Source organism: Cydia amplana, chromosome 12 (assembly GCF_948474715.1).
Source record: "Cydia amplana chromosome 12, ilCydAmpl1.1, whole genome shotgun sequence".
Lineage (NCBI taxonomy): Eukaryota > Metazoa > Arthropoda > Insecta > Lepidoptera > Tortricidae > Cydia > Cydia amplana.
In genome coordinates, this window is record NC_086080.1 from 2,612,487 (window position 1) to 2,630,290 (window position 17,804).

The 17,804-nt window shown below is 38.8% G+C and overlaps 1 protein-coding gene across 1 annotated transcript in view; it reads right to left on the bottom strand.

Annotated features, from left to right (window-relative positions):
• Nucleotides 1-1,109: 1,109 nt before the first annotated feature.
• Nucleotides 1,110-17,804, bottom strand: part of LOC134652862 (serine-enriched protein) — a 31,426-nt gene continuing 14,731 nt past the window's right edge. The window contains exons 3-9 of the mRNA XM_063508061.1: nt 14,471-14,606; nt 13,320-13,358; nt 12,324-12,441; nt 3,819-3,976; nt 2,310-2,441; nt 1,750-1,932; nt 1,110-1,274 (exon numbers count right to left, since the gene is read on the bottom strand). Of these exons, the coding sequence (XP_063364131.1) occupies nt 1,110-1,274; nt 1,750-1,932; nt 2,310-2,441; nt 3,819-3,976; nt 12,324-12,441; nt 13,320-13,358; nt 14,471-14,606 (931 nt within the window). The remainder of the gene's footprint in view (nt 1,275-1,749; nt 1,933-2,309; nt 2,442-3,818; nt 3,977-12,323; nt 12,442-13,319; nt 13,359-14,470; nt 14,607-17,804) is intronic.

Sequence of the window (17,804 nt, forward strand, 5' to 3'; positions counted from 1 at the left end):
CCGCTAACTAATCTATGCTAGCCTTTCTATTGAAAGAAAGAAAGAAGAAAGAAATATTTTCTTTCTTTCTTTCTTTCTTTCTGTCCTTTTTATTGTGGAGAAAAGCGCGTTTAACCTCGAGTACTCCTACCGCATAACAGCGGCCGCGCTTAAAGGAGGTACTCTCATTGGTCGGGTCTGTCAAATGAGGTGTTTGGTGTACTTTCCACTTTCTTCATCACTATCCTGAAAGCGAACGTGTGTTTAGGAGAAACAGAGGCTGGACGGGGAGTTTGAGGTGACCTGGGAGGCGGATCGGGAGGCATTTCAGAACGAGTACGAGTTCGCCGCGGAGGATCGCGGGGTGGCGCTGACGACGGCTGGCTAGATGAAGTTAGCTGACTCATTGAAGATTGTTGACTGGTAGAAGGTATTGCGCTCGCTGAAGATGGCTCTTGCGTTCGTTGCGGCTCTTTCGGAGACAAACTTCGCTGCGGAGATAAGCGGTTCGGCGACAGACGACCCGGCGACGGATCTGGAGTACTCGGAGGCAGCATGAGCGGTGGAAGATTAGCACAAGGGGAACCTCGGGAGCCCCGACGCTCTTTCAAACCCATCGGTGGCGGTGGCGACGCAGGGGTCTCATCCTCAGCAGCCGCCACCACCACAAGCGGCTCTGTACGAAGCGACAACGGCTTAGATTCTCCAGACTCAGCAACCGATTTTCTGAAGTAATTCAAGCCGTTTTCTATCTCAGCTAACGCACGCCTCACGAACGGGAAGCTTTCGGAAATCTCAGAAGTCGACTTGCGTACAGGGAATTCAGTTTCGCTATCTCTCTTCTTAGGTCTGCATCGTTCAAAAGTCGGATCACCTGAGGCAGCGGCTTCCGAAACTTGTCGCGTGAGCGCTGCATGCTTTATAGAGTCCGATTTAGATCGCGGTTCTCTGGTTTTGGGGGTAGGAGAGCGGCGGTCCCCGAACTTCTTGCTCGCAGCTCTTTTGATAGAAGAGAAGAGTCCGAGCTTTTCGGGGGGCTTGTCTGGAGGTTTGTCAGAGAGTGGAGCAGTGGGGGCGTTGGAAGGGCCAGGGATGGGTTCAGGCGCGGGACGGGGGAGGTTCCCCTCGCGTTAGTTGTGCCGAGAGTCGGACGACGGGACGTCGCTCGAGCCGGTGGAGGAGATGGTGGTGTTGGACCCGTAGGGGTCGAGCGAGGACTGCACGGACATGGAGCGTCCCGCGCGCCGGACCCGCGCCGGGGACAGCTTGCCTGGATCTATGCTGGCCGGGTCTGCCTGCAACAAGAGCGTTTTCAGCACTCTAATAAACGTCCTACTTCTAATTAAGACTATTATGCATTTTCTAAAAGCGATATAAAAAATAAGCATACGGCGGCATGCATCAGACAGTTCAACAAAGCGGATGGAATTAAACGTCACTTACAAGTAAGCTAAATTATTTATAAATATAAATAAGTCACTATTTTGATACTGCTGGTATTAACGACAAGAGTCTTATATTATTTAAGACTGTCGTTGCCTGATATTATTTTATCAAGAGACTCCAAGGTGGGTAACAAAAGCATGCGGCTCGCCTAATGACGCGTGAGTCATCCTTAATGACGGTATTTCCAATAAATTTTATATGCCGATGTTACCCACATTGGCCTTACTCCTTTTCATAAGAACTCTTACCGTTATTCACTTGAAAAATCCTCGACCAGAGATAAGATATAGGGCAAGATGAAGAAACCAAGGCACAATACCGCACCTGATAAGCGAGCGCGTTCATGATGATGGAGTAGGGCACCAGTCCCAGCGGGTGCACCTCACGCATCAGCACGTTGGCCGGGATCTTATGGAACTGTATGTATTCGAGGAAGTTCCCGATTACTTCCTTCAGGTTGATGTTGGGGTTCGTGTCGCAGTACTTCTTGCTCCACATGAGGGCCGCCTGGAATTTATGGTAATTTATATAAATAACAACAATAAGGTACTCAAATCGGCCACCAACTTTGTATAGGTGGGTAGCAGAAGACCGTGAAGCGTCAGAAAGCCTGCACAGTGCATACAATACATCTCAACGCTTAGTGTTCATTTCATTCAATAGCATGACGAGCGTTCGCGTTTACATTATTTTTATGTCTATTTTTGTATGGGATTTTGAACAGCGCGCCAGGCGGGACGTTTTGGAAACTCAAAATCCCATACAAAATGACGCGATAGCGATTGTCACCTTGGCTAGGCTGGTTCGAAACCAGCCTTCATCACTGAAGGGTTTGGTGACTTTTTCTTTAGTATCAGCTATTTAGTTTATACAAGAAGGTTTACCTGAAACTTAGTAAACTCGTCTGCTCTAAGCTCGTCCCTGGCGAGGATAAGCCTGACGACATGTTGGGGCAGGAGGGTGAAGGAGCCCAAGTTGAGAACCTCGTTTCCATGCTCGTCCACGAACTCCAGAACCTGGAACGATAGAAATATAATGTGTTATCATAACATACCAAGCCACTCACGAGTTCTGGCAAACAATAATAAAAGCGTTTGCCTCCTATAGTAACTAGTAAATAATTCTTCAACGAATTAACATACTTACTCCTGTTAATTCGTTAAAGAATTAGTTACTAAGCGGATCTCAGGCTCCAAGAGCTGTGGAAAAGATAATCTAGTTGTATTTAAAAAAAAATCTGTGTTAATGTAAAAATGGACGATAACGAGATTTGTTATAACTGGCTGAGTATTACCTTTATAACATTTACCGTTCTTAATTGTTACAGTTATTCCAATACAAATTAACTTCCTAATAACAATAAATAGAAATCAAATTACTTTTACAGACTACAGTACATATGGTGCTACTTTACCGCCCTAGTGCAATTAGCACAAATTCTGTAAAACGTTGTACAATACACGTGCGAAAAGGTAAATCGCCACTCGTTAGGAATTCCCTACTTTTCGCATTTGTATCGTAATGTACTATAACTTTATTAGTATCCGCACTAGTGCAATATCTACGAGTACATACCCCCAATTCAATTAAGCTAAGCACACCGTTCATGAGTTAGCGCCATTTACTTTCATAGAGCGTTTATAGTGCCCCGACTTGCCATACATTTATTCATGAGCTTCGAGGCTATGAATACTAATGACTGTTAACATAAAGTTCAGATAACTATGTGAGGTTTCCAGCGTTTAGAGATGTGAGGACCGTTTCACTGGTAGTTTGTTAGGGGGTTAATATTTTAAAGGTAATGTTTGGATTCAGGCTACGCCAGCATTACTGCTACAGTATTTTAGCTAGGCGTTACTGCTCATGCAGGTATTCCAACCTCCCCTACCTCCCTTCCCTCTTCTGAAACCTCCTCTGAACCTCCTCGCTACCTCTTCTGAAGGATCTTAGCCGCCGAAGTTCATATTCATATTCATATTCATTTTATTTGTATTAATCATACATTGTCAGTGGTCAATGGTTCTACGCGAAATAAAATTCACCTTCACCATTTAGATGGTTGGCAGTCTTTAAGAGCGTATCTCCAGAACCTTGTTTCGCACAGCTAAACTGTGGTATGAACTGTCGCCTGTGATATTTCCGAACCGATACGACCTTCAAGCTTTCAAGAAAATAGCGTTGTACTCTCATCTTCGGACTACCAACCCCACTGCCGGGCTAGCACATGATTAGCGCGACAGTATCTCGCGGCGAGATGGACTACCCGTCCGCCCGTCCCTCTTTTATTAACACAGAAAAAGACAGGAAGTCTATCTCGCCGCGAGATACTGTCGCGCCAATCATGTGCTAGGTGTTGCAGGTGTCCGACAAAATTCTTTAACTAACAAACTTACCTTCTGCACCAAAGACTTGGTGCACTTATACTGGATATAACGCTCAGCAGATGCCAGCAAAGCGCACACCGTGTCCACGGTGATGCAGCACTGGACAAAACCAGCGCACGCGCGGCGGAGCTCGTCCAAGCCGTAGTAGTCTGCTGCATTCATCACACCTGGAATAATCGAAAAACTTAAGTTAATACATTTATCTACACCAGCATTTCCTAAACTATTGGTCATGACGGGTTTGCACGACGGATCTGAAATGTATGGGAAGATCCGCGGATCCGGATCCAGATCCGGATAATTTCATACATTCCGGATCCGGATTGAAAACCCTAGTCGTGACCTGGTGGATCGCGAGCGAATATTGAGTGGGCCCTGAAACTACTAGGAAATATGATTGTCACCAATACTTTTTTATACCCCCTTTTTAAGGCGGCTAGGAGTTGGGCCTCATAATTGGCAGTTTTTGTTAGGTGGGTCGGAGCCCAATCAACTTTGGGAACCCCTGATCTACACAGATCATATATAAACCATCTATTATGCGTTCAAAAAACCCGAATTTCAGTCAACTTTAAGATAAACTATTTTATTACGTAGAACAAATTTCTTATCTGTGAAAACCTCTCGCTCTTTCTCTATATTTAACCTTTATCTCGCCTTCAGCTCGTTTTATAAACGCACACTCGTATTTAAATGCTTTCCATTATGTAGCAATCATATAAACTACTATAATTCACAATCCCTTCAGACCCAGTTTCGCCAATCTGGTGCTTGGATACTAATAACACCAGAGGGGTTGTAAGTGCGTTGCCGGCCTTAGTACGCTCGTTTCTTGAAAGTAAAGGTCGTATCGGTCCGGAAATACCGCGGGCAACATAATGAAATACCAACGTAAAACACATTCTTCCTCGTACCACACGTGATATATGAGGGCTGCGATGTCGTAAATAAAGCCATTACCTAGACAACTTTATTGAAGCAGAGGCGAGTGGTGCTCAAACCTACTCAACTTACACTTCAACTATTGATTGCCCTGCGTAGCAAGAAGCGTAAAGAGCGCTTACAGACTCGACCTTATTTTTGTGAGAGTTGTATAAAATATAAGCAGAGAAGGCAGAGATTCTGTTAAAAGACACTTGTAAATATTTTTAACAAGCTTTTATTAGGTCGACCTGTATGTAACTATGTAATGGAATCTAAGGTAACTAATTTAACCATCTTCCAAGGATCGTAGCTTCATGAAAATTGGCAGCTGTATGTAGTTCTCATGACAATACAATAATATGGTACTGTCGAACTGATCTGATGATGGAGACAGGAGGTGGCCATAGGAACTCTCGACCTGTATGTAACTAACATGTAATGGAGTCTATGGTAACTAATTTAACCATCTTCCAAGGATCGTAGCGTCATGAAAATTGGCAGCTGTATGTAGTTTTGATGACAATACAATAATATGGTACTGTCGAACTGATCTGATGATGGAGACAGGAGGTGGCCATTGGAACTCCGTGATGAAACAACGCAACCTAATTGTGTTAGGGGTTTTTAGAATTGTCTCGATGAGGATTAGTTGTCTGTCGTAAGAAAAGTACAGTCAGCGATAAAAGCTTGTACCAAAAATTCAATTTTTGTCAAAAACTTATTATCTTATTTAGAGAGATTACGAGAATGGAATTGAATTGAAATCTAATTTTGATGTTTACAGTACCCTCCAACGGCGTTGTCTAAGTAAGGTAAGCCATTGACAGACGAAAGTGGATGACTCGCGCGAAATCGCCTTTTTTTTGGATAGAGTCTGTGCGGAAAGAGAAGAGTCGTGGAATGTATTGGGCCCCATACATTCCACGACTCTTCTTTTTTTGCACAGACTCTATTAACATGACTTAAAATATTTTGACACAATCAACCACAGAGCTTATGCCCTTGCGTTTGAAGTTTCCGATCTTTTAATTATTATAGAAGTTTGTATGAAATCTGTTTTTCGCTCCAAATTATTATTTTAATCAAAAAATCTAATAAAGTCTAACGTTGGATCTAAATTTTTTTTATGATATAGGAGGCAAACGAGCAGACGGATCACCTGATGGTAAGCGATTACCGCCGCCCATGGACGATCGCAACACCAGAAGGGTTGCAAGCGCGTTGCCGGCCTTTAAGATGGGAGTACGCTCTTTTCTTGAAGGTTAGAATGATAATAGTCTATGGTTGATATACAACAAATTATGTGTAAATATTTTCAATAATGTTAAATATCCAGAGAGGGAAATGAGGACTATGTTTGTATGGAGAAACGGCCGTCCCTTTACCTCTTAATCCCATTATCTTTTCATGCCACTCCACGTCTTTGTGTTCCAAATTACCTGGGGCCTTACCATGATGTCCTTATTGCGATTCTGTTCAGGAACTAAACTCAATCGCTAAAGGACGGAGCTATGCGACTTATATAGCTCCGTCCTTTAGCGATTCAGTTTAGAGGCCCGATTCGGATTTTGAACTAGATATCTATTAGACATCACCAAGATATGTCAGTGTCAAAAATGAAGTTTTTGTTTGAAGAAACGTCACTTTTACCACTCGTTTGACACTGACATATCCAATCCATATCGTTTCGATATCTAATATTTGACGTATCTTAAAGTTCGAATATGGCTGTATATCCTAAACAGAATCGTAATAAGGACATCATGGTAAGGCCTCTGTTGTTATCTATTATTGTCACCGCCAGACGGTGCAAACTCTTTTCAACCTGTGTGATGTTAAAATAACTCAGATCTCAGGACTCAGGTAATTCAGTACGCGGGTCTCACACATACCCTCATCAACTTTAAGTGACTTTGGTGATTTCACGTTCAATGCATAATGAAACAGTTTATCGATCTGTAGGTAAGGTTGACGAAATATAAAGCGAGCCGATCTCTCGAACAAGTTTGAACAAGATCGGCTCACTTTATATTTCGTCAAACCTTGTAATCGGTTGTTATCAACGGTCCACTTTTCAAAATGGACCCTATTTAATTGTAGTATTTTTAGGGTTCTTTTATTACATACATCAAATATAATCAATTAATCATTAAATTCGTTTTTGCGTTTTCGTATAAACTACTTTTTAAGGTCCCGTAGCGAAAATGGCAAAAACGGAATCTTACTTCATCATCTTAGTCTGTTCGTCCGTCCGTCGCCGCTCTTTTAAATATCTTCTCAATCTTCTAAATAACGCTCACGATAGTCACGATCATTAAATACCTATTATATTACTTAGTTAACAACATACATACAAAGCTCTAGCATGTATACTTACAATGAACTAGTTTTCATGATATAATTGGCTTCCGTCAAGAGCGGCGAAACGTGAGTCGTGAAATTGGGCATCTAAATCATTACAGTGTTCGTTGTTCAATTAATATTCGCCTATCGAACGAGAATCTACTATCAAAATACCTACAGTTAGTTTTAGAGCTTAATAATACTACTTAACTTCCTAATACTTGAACTTACTAATAATTAAAGCAATAATAATAATCCATCATTAATTTGGCTACAAGCCAAGTAGTGGCGTTTCGTGTGGCCGATTTTGTTTTAACAATTCGATACGGTTTTGATCTTAGTTTAATATGATCTTGAGTTGTACCAACACACGCGCACCAATAAGTGGGAGCGAGATGCCTAATGAAACAACACCATGGCATTCTATAACCGACTATTTATTTATTTATATTTAAATTAAATTATCATAACAGAATCGGCCTCCGTAGCTTGTTCGGGCACGCCGCCGTAAACTTTAATGAAGTTCAGGCTTTAATTAAGGAGAGGTAATTACGCTTTCGTGTGATGCCAGGATCGGATGGTATACGCCATGAGACGTGATGTCGCTTTAATGCGGTTTAGACTACACTATTTCTAAGGTCTATATTATATATTTCCCGGGTGGGGTGGTGTAAATAGACTTACAGTCGAAGTTATGTATGAATTCACTCATATTTTATAAAATATAAATCCTATCAAAAACATTACATGTAAAAAGGTGCAAGTCTCGCAACGCTTTTACTACAAAAAAGTTTTGAGATGTAATGTGAAACCAAGTCGGTTATTTTAATCAGTGCCAGGGGATGTTAAAACCGTATCAATAAGATATCTTTAATTTGTAATACGTATAATGACTTGGCCATCGCACGGCTGCATAATTACAAAAGGATCATCATCATCTATTAAAAATAATTCTAATTGAACATAACGCTAGCGCTAATTGCAGTTTGAGCATTACACATATTTACGAGTACGGTACTAGTAAAGCATTATGTGCGATTGCCAAGTCATTATATGTATTACAAATTAAAGATATCTTATTGATACGGTTTTAACATCCCCTGGCACTGATTAAAATAACCGACTTAGTTTCACATTACATCTCAAAACTTTTTTGTAGTAAAAGCGTTGCGAGACTTGCACCTTTTTACATGTAATGTTTTTGATGGGATCTCATCTCTTTTTGTAGGCAGTCCTTCTTTTCGGGTACTCATACTATGTATACACATATCATAACTAAACATATCTTCATTCATACTCACATCGTACATCGTAATGTACCTTTACTTTACCTACTATTTGTAGGAACTGCAACAGTAACTTTGTAATATCATATATTTTTATATCGGATTACAAACTTACTTATGCGGTTCTTAGATCTTTAAAACGTGACTGATATTGCAATATTTTTAGGTTTACCCTTTATGTGGCCATTAAACCCTAACTCTGTACCAAATTTCAGCTCTCTGAGTTTATGGGAAGTACTAATTCTATTCTGATGATCATGAGTGAGTGAATGAATGAGTGTCATAAATGCTAAACTTTGCTTTCGCTTAACTGCGGAACTAAATGACCTACATACTTGAAATTTTGGATTTTAAGTATGTGATTATAGCTTACTGGATGACGAAAATTTCTGCGTTCTGGTCTTATCCAGAGGTTCTCAAATAGGGGCCTGAAAATGCGGCGAAATGGTTCCAGTAAAGGATGGTACGGCAGTGTTTGCTTCGCGCTCGACTTGGCGGGGGCACTGCCGTGCCCCCAGATTTTATCCGGTAGCAGTGTGGGGAGACACTCCTGACTTCGGGCAAACTCGACTCCGTTCAGCTCAGCATTGCTCCGAGCAATTATTAGGGTTGACACAACTTGACGTCCCTTTGCGTGCACGACCACAGATAAGATAGGTATTGACTTGAATTTTGACAACCCTAAATAGCCGAAAGGGATAGTGCCATAAGTTAGAAAGGGATATCATGATCCAACCCTGAATCACTGTTAAAGTTCGGTTTTGTAGGAAGTGTCCTTTCTGTACGGTAGTACTAAATGCTTATTACGCGCCGGTAGGCAGGTCGGTGAAGGTCGGCCTTATTAGCGTATCTTAGACTATGAAAGTTATGATTTACCTCTTATAATAAAATAAATAAGTCCTATTAAAAATCTGTACCACAGCGGACTGTGAATTTAGTTACAGGAATGCTGTGAACAAAAAATATTATTTTTGCGGATTCAATTAATTTAAAATCAACAAAAAAAGAAGATTTAAAGAACTTAAATGAGGGCACAGTACACAGTACGTACTTCAAGGTACCTAATAATTTGGTTTGACGTTTCATATAAAGGAGCCGATATATTATGACTATTTTATTGGAACGCTAATACAAACGGAATGCAAATTAAACTTTCTCCTTATTTATCTACTTAATACATGTTCATAATTATAACTTTTAGCAATGAAACAAAAATTAAAGTTTACTGAATCCCAAATACTGAACAACCAGCCATCATTTAAATGTATTCACAAATAAATCTCTCGGATTAAAAAGGACTTTCTGTTAGATCGTAAATTGAATCTTTGGTCCCATTTTATTTCTTTCCGCGCCACCGAACAAATCATTTCGGATTGCCAATGGCTTTATTGAAATTTTTAGTGATTAGGTACCTACTCAAGCTCCAAGCCTTATTCTTTTTTCATCTGAAGTTTCAATATTATATAATAATACGTAGGGAAGCATTTTCTTTTATAAATGTAGAGAGCGTATATAAATAATCATTGAACCTGCTCACAAATTTTCACCAGAATTGGTTGAAAATTGCGACCCGGGGCCTTACCATGATGCCTTATTGCGATTCTCTTAAGGACCTAAACTAAATTGCTAAGGGACGGAGTTATGCGACTTATGTAGCTCCGTCCTTTAGCAATTCAGTTTAGGTCCTAAACAGAACCGCAATAAGACATCATGGTAAGGCGTAGAGGAAAACATCTAAACTTCCGATTTTTTGTCTAAGCTGGAACGTAGACCTTTGCTCGCGCTCGGCAAATTATATTTTTATCTAATAGAGTTTCGACTTCAACAAAACACCTGTTAATAGAACCTATCTGTTTCTTATTGATAAATACAAAGTCCATAATAATCAGAAAATTGCTTCCATCTACACAACCAATAGCGTTGTTTTATCTTCACATCATACTACGTCGTTTGTATCACACCATTCATGATTTCTTTGTTCTATTTCACTTGACTTTATCAAAACAGTTTCTGAAAAAGGTTCCGGATACACATTTTTCAATCTAAACTTAAAAACTTTTCAATATGGGCACATTCTTTTAAAAAACAATGTGCCAATATTGGAAGCATCAATACCTACACGTATAGTAAACAAAAGCAATATAAATCAAAGTATCAAAACGATTTCCATAAAGGGAGCAGATAAACAAATTCACAAAGAAACACTGATTAAACGCGATTCTGTTAACAAATGAATTCGTTTCAAGAGCAATTGAGTAAAAAGGGATATACATAAAATATTTGTATAACAGAAATTATTTATCCAAGGGACGCTGTGCAAATATTATGAATTTGATTGCTGGTATAGCCGTAATTTAATTTAACAGTATCAACATTTCCTTTTGATTTTGGCGAGTTACCTCACACAGTCATCTTCTTTTTGTAGAATTGTATTTAAAATCAACATTAGTACTTTTAGAAAGTTAAAACGGCGCTTAAAATGTTTCTGATGTATTCAGTCATAGACGCTGTCGTATAAAATTAGTACATCGTCAGTATAGGTACTTTGAAAAAATCTCGTATCTTACAGTTGTTACTCAAAGTTGAAACGCAATAACTCTGTAGTCATACATAGTATATTTTTCTTTTGAATGACAGAACAAGATAGGAGTTTTTTTTTTCAAAGTCAAGTCAAACGAAGGGAATTTAATTTTATCCAGACTAAAACCACTTTTGACGCAAAGATAATTTTATTGTCAAAAGTAGAATTAGAAATAATATGTTTAGTTCTGTCTTGCAAAAAACAATCACCAATGTCAAATAAATTAAAATAGCCGCTGTTTTCTTTATTTGGTATGTTCATTAAATCTTCATTATTTAATTATTCATTAATGATCTTGGAAAATATCAGTCCTTCCTCTGATCCGTACTAAACGCTACATCCTTTATATTCGCTTCTGGCATGTATTCGTTTTTTTATTTGAAACTATTCCGTTCAATACACAAACGTCTATTTTCAATGCTCGTCCTATGCAAACACCCATCCCCTGTGGATTTTGCTGTTCCCTTTTTAGAAATCAATCTGTGCATGTTCATCACAGTTTTCGATTTTGAAAACGGAAATCTCTAAAAGTGCTATTTTTCAGTGACTCAGTTCACTAAGTCTAAATAATAAGACTACTGTAAATTACATTACAGTCTGTAATGTTATTGTATAATACAATACAAATGGTAATGAGAGCGTTGAGAAGTGTGTGTGGTGTGAGATTACAAGATAGAATTAGGAACAGTGTGATAAGGGAAAAGTGTGGACTGAACGAAGATGTAGTGACAAAAATTGAGAAAGGTATTTTGAGATAGTTTGGACATGTGGAAAGAATGGGTGAAAGAAGGCTGACAAAGAGAGTGTAAGGGAGAAGTAGAAGAGGGAGTTGGAAGGGGCATACCTCGGCGGACTTTCTCCGATCAGATCGGGGAAATCCTGAAGAAAGGCCAGGTCAAGAGCACCCTAAACCGGCGAGCGTGTATGAGGAATGTTATGAAAGTAACGGAAGCGAAAGAGGTATGTCAGGATCGTAGCAAGTGGAAATCCTTGGTCTCTGCCTACCCCTCCGGGAAATAGGCGTGATTAAATGTATGTTTATGTATGTGTACAATACAAATACTCTTGATTTCACACCTCAATAAAAGAAAACAATACAAAAGAAAACAGAAACACAAGCCGAAGTACGAGAAAACAACAGGTTTGTATTCAATTTATACCGCCAGATTCCGATATATGTAAGTAAAATGTAAGTAAAAATATCACGGCGAGAGAGCAAAATTACACATTTGCGGCGGTAAACATCTTTTAATTACCATAGAATTACGACATTGAAATAACAGTCACACCTATACGAAGATATATAAGATATTGAAGATACTATGTACCATGGTTGGGGGCTTATTTAGTTGGATAGATTTATAGTAATTATAAACTTACCAAGCAAGGTCCTGGGCTGCAGAGTAACACACCCAGTGTGAATGTATTCAATGAGCTGACGGAACACATCAGGTTCAAACTCCTCGATGATCAGCGTCTGATGCTGCTGCGATGACGGCTAGATGGACATAAAGAAATACAATCAGACCAACGTAATCAGATTTTGCAAATTGATAAAGTTTCGATCTTATTAAGAAGGGATTCCACCAGTGTGGGGCACAAGCATATTCAGAAAAAAAAATGCCTGTGCCCCACTGCTGCACACTGGTGGAAACCTGCCTTTATGTTACCATCTTGACACTATATGCAGTGCGATTCGTACACACCAATCAACGTGAGCGATTGTAACATATCAATGTTAAAACTGTGAAAATACAATAAATGGATTCGGAGTAAATGAACGTATGAATAAAAATCTTAAAAACACAATATTTAAATACAAGGTGGAGTAATCATTTAAGCGAAATGTAGATTTTGCTGAGAAACAATACTGTGCGCGATTGTGATATGAAAATACTTTCAAATAAGTACAATATTGATTGAATCACATGCTTAAATTTGCATTTAGAACATAATGAAAGCTCTTCAGAGAATAAACAAGAAAAAGTAAAACATTTCAATAAGTACATGAATAATAAATGAATTTGAGTCTGATTTGAGCTAATAAAATTATAAACCATGTTTATTCTTTGAACACTAGGTAGTGTTTCAATTATGACCTGTGAAAGTAGGAAAAAATTAAGTGTCTTACAAAAATCACGACATTTAAACCTTACCTTCACAAACTTATTATAAACAGACAAAATGAAGCATGCAACACCGATTAAACCCTAATTATCAAATAAATTGCCACGTTGGAAAAGATCCATTTTGCAGAGACGAACCAATCCTAACTACACAAAAACGCAATTAAATTGAAAAATGTGTACCTACAAGAACATTGAAAACTTCGAACTGATGAAGTATCCCTACAACACCGTTTAATTTAGTTTTTACCTCTTGAATTGGAGCCAATTGCTGCGCGAAAGCGGATCTCTGTTGTAAAAATAATAAAAGCGTTTATCCTTGTGAATTTTCCTAAAAACAACCAACCTTCTCAATCAATGTCGCACGGTTGATAACATCATTAAAATCCAATTTTGATGAAACGCTACCAAGTGAATCCTATAAAACTTTAGCAAAAAAGGCCTGAAGGATATGGGAGTCTTCCTCGCTCAATAATGACGCTTTATGGAAAGATATTCCTTGAGGGAAATGAGGAAAATTGGTTAGCTCGAGGATATTGATTCTACTTATATACCTCATAATGTTCAAGCAAAGCCAATAAGGGATTTATTACTATAGGGATATCTTTAAGTAACTATGTCCGTATACGGCGTGTGTTTTCGACTCTTAGCCAAATTCTGTGAGATAAATATACAGTTATTATACTGAGCGCAATATTTACTAATGGCACAATCCTGAAATCAAGAAAAAAATTGAGCTTTCCATAGAAAACATCAACATTTGATAAGCCAAAATGTATAAAACAGCAATTTTTTTTCGTATTCAAGGTTGGTCCCAAAGTAAACTCGCTCATAACGAAAGGGTATTATTAATTCGCAAAATATGGCTAAGGGTTAAAAAAACAGCTGATTGATTTTGTTATGTCTGACCATAGGTAGCTCTGAGGAGCGAATATGTAGTACCTGCTGAATAAATTTTACTATGGAGCTAACTCCGAAATCGCGAAAAAAATATCTGCTGTTCCATATGAAACATTATATTATCTTCGGTTACCGCGATAGTTACTCATAAAATAAAACTATTAAAACGGATTATATCGCGTAATATTGAATTTATCGCGTATATTTGAAACTTGAAACGTCGGGATGTAGAATAAATTCAATATTCGCGATACAATCCGTTTTAATAGTTTTATTTCATATGAAACATTGGCATATGATAGGTACGCCGAAATGTTTGAGACAGCAGATTTATTTTTGCGTTTTCGGTGTTGGCTACATAGTAAAAGTTGTTCAGTATTTTATATTCACTCCTTAGAATATGGCCAAACATAACAAAATCACTCTGTGTTATATACTTTGTCGCAAGGGTCGTCACATGAAACATTCACACACTTGCATGCAAAGAAACTGTCATGATACCTGTTGTGCTGCATTTTGAAGGTTCAGAAGCGGTTCTGAGGATCGCTTCAGGAACAACCGCAGCTTATTCTCCCGAGGGGCAGGCTCTTTCTTCCTTTGAGGACTCGGCGCTTGGTATAGCATTTTTTGGAATACTCTGGAACAAAGAATTATGGTTAAAGCCTATTAACCGTTTCGATGCGGATGGCACGACAGGCGTGTCACCAATGTTTTTAACGCATGGCGTATGACACGATAGGCGTGCCATCCGCAACGAATACTGGAATCGCCGCCACAGCCAAAAGTTTTCGGAAATGGAACACGCAACGAAATCCTTAACTGATGAGGTTCAGTTCAGCGGGAACGATTTTTTACTGAATCTCGCAATCAATCAGCAATCATAGGTAATACACATAGTTTGCATTCTGTTTTTTGCGGTAAAGAAATAAGAATGAGCATACAGGACACATCCAGCAAAATATGGTATGCAGGGAGCTAATGGGAACACCCTTTAAACTATTTTTATAACTAAAATGGATAGTATTTTTTACTGGACAATGTCAAACAATTTGTAGTGGCAAAGCCGAATAGCTAAATTCGAACGGATCGGTTTCTGCTTGATACTGTAATCAAGATGCCTGTGTGAACGTAAGTATATAAACACGTAAACTGTACTAAAACACACCCATTTTATCAGTAAATAAAGGCGCGAAAATCTAATTTTCTACGGGAGGTCGACCCTTAGCGCCTATATTTATTTTTTAATTTTCCGCCTTTTGCTACTGACAAAGTGGACGTGCTAGAGTAACAATTGCCTACTAAACGGGATCTTGCAGAAAACCGTACCTGCAAAAAACGGGTTGTTTCCGTGGAAAAGAGCCCTTACTTCGATAAATTCCACACTAGCAATATTCACATACTACAAAGCTAAAACGTCTCAGTGTTTCAGGCAATAAATTCCACTGAGGACATACCATAATACTTTGCCGTCCTAAAGTAACTTAACACTCTCATCTTTGTTAAGAAACTTAGCATAAAAATGTAATAAAGACCCTCACAAGAGCCGTATTACTCTTTGTTTTGGATTAGGACGCCGTAAATTAACATATCTTTTATGTCTCGGCTTTTGTGGACCGCTGAAAGGGCGTGGGACGGGTAGCCGCATTTAGTACGGTCGAGTCACGTCAAGAATGCTGTCCCTCGCTTTTATGACTGAATACTTGACGTTGCTTTGGCTCGTTTAGTAATTTTGGACAAGGGGTAGTGTTGGTAGGAACTCAACTCTTTTGAGTCTATATTTGAAAATCTCGACTCGCTTTGAGGAGGTTCTGCTCTTAAAAACTTCAGAACCGTTCCTGCGTGGCGAGATAGGTATGTTTAGGACCAATGGAATCACTTCGTTTACCTATCCTCGCTAATAAGCGCTGCTCTAGTCGCAGTCTAATAGCAAAGCATAGAACTCAAAGGACTCAAATGCTAACAAATATTAACAAGGGGCTGCATTCATGTAGTCGGACCAATCTAACTCTGCATTGCATTTGCAATGTAAAAGTGTGGCCATGTCATCATTCATGACAAATGTGGACCACCGATTTGGGTGAATTCGACAGACGTGTCCCGCTCAATCCTACCCGAGTTAGTTATAATTATTTTTTAGTGTGACGTAACAATAAAATTTTCGACTCTTACAAAGATAAAAGCAATTATTTTACTGTCTCTGTCAGTCAGTCTGTCAAAGTTGCATACCATTCCGTTCGATCCTGGTATTATTACTACGTCACGTCTACTTTATACTCAGTCTGAGATTATTGTCCGTCTTTTTCAAAAGAAAAAATTGGAGTTTTTAATATCGCAACGTCAAAGCGTTTTGTTCGACGACGTGGAAAGAAAGACCCAATTTTCAAAGAAAATCCAAGATTTTATGGAAATCCGTCAAACGCAGAAGGGATAAGAGTCCTCAAGTCGACGACGCGCCGCGAAAGGATTTTGAAGGATTTGTAAATATCGTAAACTGAAACTAGCGGCCCGATTCGAACAATACTTACCTAGAAGCAGTCACAGCGGTACGATACCGATCTATCAGTGTCAGTGTGATTCTTCTCACTTGATGGTCTCATCGGAAGATCAGCGCTGGAAGCCACCAGCAACATGCTGAGATGAGGCCATTTCGTGGCACTTCAATCTTATTTTATGTTTCTTTTATATTATGTATTGTCTCGTTTGTGTGCTTACGAATAAATGTATTCTATTCTATTCTAAAAGTGACGTTTTTTGGTTGAAGTTGACACTGACAGATCGGTATCGTACCGCTGTGACTTCTTATAAGCATTGTTCGAATCGGGCCGTAGGAGACGGAACATATAATACTATTAAGAGCCAACAGGAGTGGTCATTACTCCATACAAACGTACTCGACTGTTTCCTCCGTGGGTTTTGAAGCTAGAGCAATGATTTTTTCAACACAGATTAATATTGTCAATATCTGTGTCGGACCGTTTTGCTTTTTTTGATATTTTTGTTTTTTAAGGCGCTAGAGCCCTTCAAAAATGGCCAAAATGGCCTAATTGACTATGCCGCAATGAGAAGCGTGCTATTCAAAACTGACATCAATTAGTCAAAAAAGCAAAACGGTCCGACACAGATAATGTCATAATCATTTAGATTTCCAAATTTGGTTACGATTGGTTAAGTTTTGGAGGAGGAAACAGTCGAGTACGAAACCTCGATTTTTGATATTTTTACGCAGGATTTTTCGCCTTGTCTTTATCGCACTAGTTTTAGGAGCCGCTTCCGTTAGCGAGACGGGTATATTTACCTAAAATATTTAAATCTTAGCTCCTGTTGGCTCTTAAATCTATTTTCCGTAAACATTGGAAGTAAAAGACATCTTGTAACTTACCTATGTTGAACAAATAAAATCTTTGAATCTTTGAATCTTTAAATCTTTGAAAAGATATTAATTACAAGTATTGATGTCACCTCAGGCGTTTGCTGAGCGCCTTGTGAAGCCCCCGTACCCCACGTAAATGTTATAATGTAATTATTCTTATATGTTGCTTTTTTCATGTTATATACGTACCTAGTACTATACTTAGTTGGGTGGTATTACGGTATTCTAAAAGAATAAAAAATCAAATATATATAAATTAAATAGGTATTACCTATCGTAAATTTTGTCTATTTGAGTGATTGCATAAATTTACACTTACTAATTAAGCAGAATCATTGTTCATTGAAAGTCACTTTGAATATTTTTGCATAAAGACATCAAGGTGACGGTAGAGGTGGGTAAATTTTCAGATTCTGTCAATTTACCCCATTTCACACACAAGCGCACTTCACGCACACTACCTCA